At 53.4% G+C, this 4964-nt stretch overlaps 1 protein-coding gene across 1 annotated transcript; it reads left to right on the top strand.

The window, feature by feature from the left end:
* The first annotated feature begins 1443 nt into the window (after positions 1 to 1443).
* On the top strand, positions 1444 to 4517 carry LOC125552125 (trifunctional UDP-glucose 4,6-dehydratase/UDP-4-keto-6-deoxy-D-glucose 3,5-epimerase/UDP-4-keto-L-rhamnose-reductase RHM1-like). The gene is made up of 3 exons (XM_048715604.1): positions 1444 to 1656; positions 2148 to 3728; positions 3818 to 4517. Exons 2-3 carry the CDS (start codon positions 2154 to 2156, stop codon positions 4268 to 4270), a joined length of 2028 nt encoding a protein of 675 aa, XP_048571561.1. The 5' UTR covers positions 1444 to 1656; positions 2148 to 2153; the 3' UTR covers positions 4271 to 4517.
* Positions 4518 to 4964: the final 447 nt, after the last annotated feature.

Below are 4964 nucleotides of genomic sequence, written 5' to 3' on the forward strand. Positions count from 1 at the left end.
GGCGTCGGAGATATCACGAACTCAGGCCAACTCCATCGCATGATCTCGAACGAATGTCCGTTTTGTCCGGATTCTTTCCATCTAGAACCACAATGGGTGCAAAAATGGACACATGTGTCCGGCTTTCGTTGGAGGCGCCCACCGCCACAGCCGACCCTAAATTGTCCGCCCGCCACACCTCGTCCTCGCGTGCTCCGCCTCGCAACGCCCGCCGCGCCGCCCGCAGCAGCTCGCGCCGCACCCGTGCCGTGCTACCGCTCCCGTCGTGAGCTCGGTCGCACCCTCCGCCTCACACCATCGCGCCCCGGCCGTTCGTGCTCCGCCCCGCCCGCTTACGCTCCGCCCGCCCTGCCCGCGCCCTCCACCGCGCCGTGCTCGTGCCCTGCGGCCCCGCCCGCACCCTCCTCCGCGCCGTGCTTGCGCCCTGCGGCCCGCCCGCGCCCTCCATCTCGCCGCGCTCGCGCCCTGCGGCCCTGCCCGCACCCTCCACCGCGCTGTGCTCGCGCCCTGCGGCCCGCCTGCGCCCTCCACCGCGCCACGCTCGCGCCCTGCGGCCCCGTCCGCGCCCAGTCGCGAGCTCGGCCGCGCCTGCGCGCCCGCGCCCTCCATCGCGCCGCGCTCGCGCCCAACCGCGAATCTCGGCCGCGCCTACGCGTTTCGTCCACGCGCCCGCGCGCGCTCCGCCCTACACCGCCAGCCGCGCCACGCCCGTGCCCTGCCCGGCCCGCGCGCGCTACCCCCCACCCGCCCGCGCCACGCCCCGCCGCCGCCCGCGCCACGCCCCACCGCCGCCCGCGCACGCCTCGCGAGAGCCCAGCTCGCCGCCAGCCGCCCGCGCCAAACCCCTCCTCGCCGTCGGCCACGCCTCGCGCCACCAAGCCCGCGCCCGCCTCGCCCCGACTGCCTTGCCTCGCCCCGCCGCCCGTCGCCCACCACCACGCCCGCAGCCGCGCCCCGCCGCCCGTCGCCCCGTCGTGGCCGCTTGGAGGTGGCGCCGGCCGCAAAAGAAGAGAGAGGGAGAGAGAGAAAAATGAGAGAGAGAAGGACGGGTGGGTTGGCAGCCGGGCCCATCTGGTTCCAATGACAGGTCGGCCAGGGGTCACATGCAAAGGGACAGGGGTGGACGAGGACCACGCAGAAAACGTCCGGACGTGTCCGTTTCAGACCCTAACCCAGGGCAACTTTGCTCCGAGAATGGGTCGAGGCGGACAAGAAACATACGTTTTTTTAGGACAGGGTCATGCGTTGGAACGTTTCGTATGTTCGTTTTATCTCAACCAGACAGCCCGAATGATTTGGGGTCGTGCGGTGGAGTTGGCCTCACGGTAGCCAATAGCCAGGTCGCTGGACAAGTCTCGTCTGAAAGAGCGTGTGCTACTGCTGTGCTGGACCAAAACGAAAACCAGGATGGGACGCGCGGACCACGCGGCGAAACGGTCAGGATCCTCCCTCCGCCCCACTCCCTTTTAAGCCCCCCATCCGCCCGTACTCGTCGGCGCCGTGCAGTTGAGTGCTCGCTGCTCCCTCCTCCCCCTCCGCGAAGATTCTCCTTCGACCCCTGCCGATCTCCAAGGCGACGTCGCCGTCGCCGTCGCCGCGCGCCAGATCTCCTCCGCGCGCTCGCGGCGCGCCCTCGCCGCCTGCGCGATCTGCCCGGTGAGTCCCCTTCCACCGCTGCCTGCTCCTAGATCCGTGTCCTCGCCTGGAATTCCGGTGGGGTTTCAGTTGCCGAGTGTACCATTCCCGTGCGTGTTGTTCGCCGCGGCCAAGAATTCGGTTGTGGTTTCACGTTGCGTGTATTGGTTTGCCACTGCTGGACCTGGGGATCGCGATGATGGGCGCCTGGTGAAAATTGCATTTGTCAGGGGTGGATGTTCTTCTATGCCTGCTGATGGCTATGGTGCCAGTTCAGTCAGTTCTCTACTGTTTTACTACTACTACTACTACTACTACTACTACATAGCCTGCTGATGGCTGTGGAGTTAATAATGTTTCCTCTATTCTTCCTTCATAGTTGGAGTATATCTGCTTTTAGTTTTAGTAGGAGTTGCCTTGTTTTCCTAGTAGTAACTTCGATTATAAGTTTGTAAGAATAATTACTGCTGGGCACATTAATAACACTAGCAGGTTTGGATATTTATTTGCAGGCCAAGATGGCGACCTATGAGCCCAAGAACATCCTCATAACTGGTGCTGCGGGTTTCATTGCATCCCATGTGGCGAACCGTCTAATTAGGAGCTATCCTCACTACAAGATTGTCGTCCTCGACAAGATTGACTACTGCTCCAACCTGAAAAATCTCAACCCTTCCCGGCCATCGCCAAATTTCAAGTTTGTCAAGGGCGACATTGCAAGTGCTGACCTGGTGAACTATCTTCTCATCACTGAGTCGATTGACACCATCATGCACTTTGCTGCCCAGACTCATGTGGATAATTCGTTTGGCAATTCCTTTGAGTTCACAAAGAACAACATATATGGCACCCACGTTCTCCTTGAGGCGTGCAAGGTTACTGGCCAGATCAGAAGATTTATTCACGTCAGTACTGATGAGGTGTACGGAGAAACTGATGAGGATGCTGTGGTTGGTAACCATGAGGCCTCGCAGTTGCTTCCGACAAATCCATATTCAGCTACCAAAGCTGGGGCTGAAATGCTTGTGATGGCTTATGGGAGGTCTTATGGTCTTCCTGTGATTACAACCCGAGGCAACAATGTGTATGGACCAAATCAGTTCCCTGAGAAGCTCATCCCAAAATTTATCCTTTTGGCCATGAAAGGCTTGCCCCTTCCAATTCATGGTGATGGCTCTAATGTCAGGAGCTACCTGTACTGCGAGGATGTTGCTGAAGCTTTTGAGGTAGTTCTTCACAAAGGAGAGGTTGGACATGTGTATAATATTGGTACTGTGAAGGAGAGGAGGGTAATTGATGTGGCCAGTGACATATGCAAGCTATTTGGCTTGGACACCGAAAAGGTCATCAGGTTTGTCGAGAACAGGCCCTTCAATGACCAGAGGTACTTCCTGGATGATCAGAAACTGAAGAAGTTAGGATGGGCAGAGCGCACTACATGGGAAGAGGGTTTGAAGAAAACAATTGAATGGTACACCAGCAATCCTGATTACTGGGGAGATGTTGCCGGTGCATTGCTCCCTCATCCAAGGATGTTGATGACGCCTGGAGTTGAAAGGCATAACTGGACTGAGGAAATCAAATCTCTTGCTTCTTCGCCAGCTGAAGCCAAGGAATGTAGTACAGTACCTGCTGCAGCCACATCCAAGAGCACCAGCAGTGTCCCTCAAAAGGCCACCTACAAGTTCTTAATATATGGTAAGACTGGATGGATTGGTGGTCTACTTGGGAAGATATGTGAGAAGCAAGGCATACCTTATGAATATGGTAAAGGCCGCCTGCAAGAGCGCTCTCAGCTCTTGCAGGACATTAGAAACGTGAAGCCGACTCATGTTTTCAATGCTGCTGGTGTCACTGGAAGGCCAAATGTTGACTGGTGTGAGACCCACAAACAGGACACTATCCGCACCAATGTTGTAGGCACCTTGAATCTTGCTGATGTTTGTCGTGAGCAGGGGTTGCTCATGATTAATTATGCTACAGGTTGCATATTTGAGTATAATGCTGAACACCCTGAAGGGTCTGGAATTGGTTTTAAAGAGGAGGACACACCCAACTTTGTAGGTTCATTTTATTCCAAAACCAAAGCCATGGTAAGTTCAAATATTTTGTTTATGATGTGTAACACATATCCATTTGCTTCTCGTGGAAACAAACTCATTTGTTCATACATACAATGCAGGTGGAAGAGTTATTGAAGGACTATGATAATGTCTGTACTCTTAGAGTCAGGATGCCCATATCATCAGACCTGAGCAATCCTCGTAACTTCATCACAAAAATAGCCCGCTATGACAAGGTGGTGAACATTCCCAACAGTATGACAATTTTGGATGAATTGTTGCCTATCTCTGTTGAGATGGCGAAGCGGGATTGTAGGGGCATATGGAATTTCACCAACCCGGGGGTTGTCAGTCACAACGAGATTCTGGAGATGTACAAGGAATACATCAACCCAGACTTCAAGTGGACCAACTTCACGCTCGAAGAGCAGGCCAAGGTTATAGTTGCACCCAGAAGCAACAACGAAATGGACGCGTCAAAGCTGAAGTCCGAGTTCCCTGAGCTACTGTCCATTAAGGAATCTTTGATCAAGAATGTCTTTGAGCCAAACAGGAAGGTTTCTACTAATTGAAGATTCATGTGACACAGGTCTGCTAGAAGCTATTTCCAATTAGCTAATATATTTCATGGTGGCAGCTGTGGTCAATTCCATTGTGGTATAGCAGGCATACATATTTACGATTTTTTGTTACGCATTACGTTTCACTTGAGAACAGATCTTAAAATCTATGTAGTGGTGGATATGTTTGTTGGCCTGGTTATCTATGTGAACAGATCTTAAAATCTTGTTTCTATTTATCAGGTGCCTTTCATGTGCATGATGCTGCGCTTGTGCATTCTGTTTACGTGTTGTTTTTCTTGGTTTGCATATCTGAAGTTTGTATTGGCAGACTCGACTTATATGTGTAGTTTTGTTGGTTCATATTTGAAGTTTGCATCAGCTTCCAAAAACATGTGCATTCAGAAGCCCAGAGGGTTTGTCAGTCGATGCACCCTGATCAACTGTAAGCTCCTGTCGGCCGTCAAAAGCGACGTTTGAGTATCACACGCTGAAATATTTGCTTGCAGTAGATTAGTTTGACTTTTGAGTATCACACGCTGAAATATTTGCTTGCAATACATTAGTTTTTGGTGCAGGCTGACGGCGTTGCCAGAGCTTGTCTTTTCCTGCTCCACAAACATAATGATCATACCGACTGTTTCCAGAGTTCGAGGTTTCCATAGATCTGTTCCTGTTTTGTGTAATCTTCTTGATCTCTGGCTTT

This window comes from Triticum urartu, chromosome 4 (genome assembly GCF_003073215.2).
Source record: "Triticum urartu cultivar G1812 chromosome 4, Tu2.1, whole genome shotgun sequence".
Taxonomy (NCBI): domain Eukaryota; kingdom Viridiplantae; phylum Streptophyta; class Magnoliopsida; order Poales; family Poaceae; genus Triticum; species Triticum urartu.

What these genes read in the sequence shown, in the direction of transcription:
- LOC125552125 (XM_048715604.1), top strand. Translation starts at nt 2,154, where the DNA reads ATGGCGACCTATGAGCCCAAGAACATCCTCATAACTGGTGCTGCGGGT. An exon ending in ATTCCAAAACCAAAGCCATG is followed by an intron (nt 3,729 to 3,817) that starts GTAAGTTCAAAT and finishes CATACAATGCAG; the next exon opens with GTGGAAGAGTTATTGAAGGA.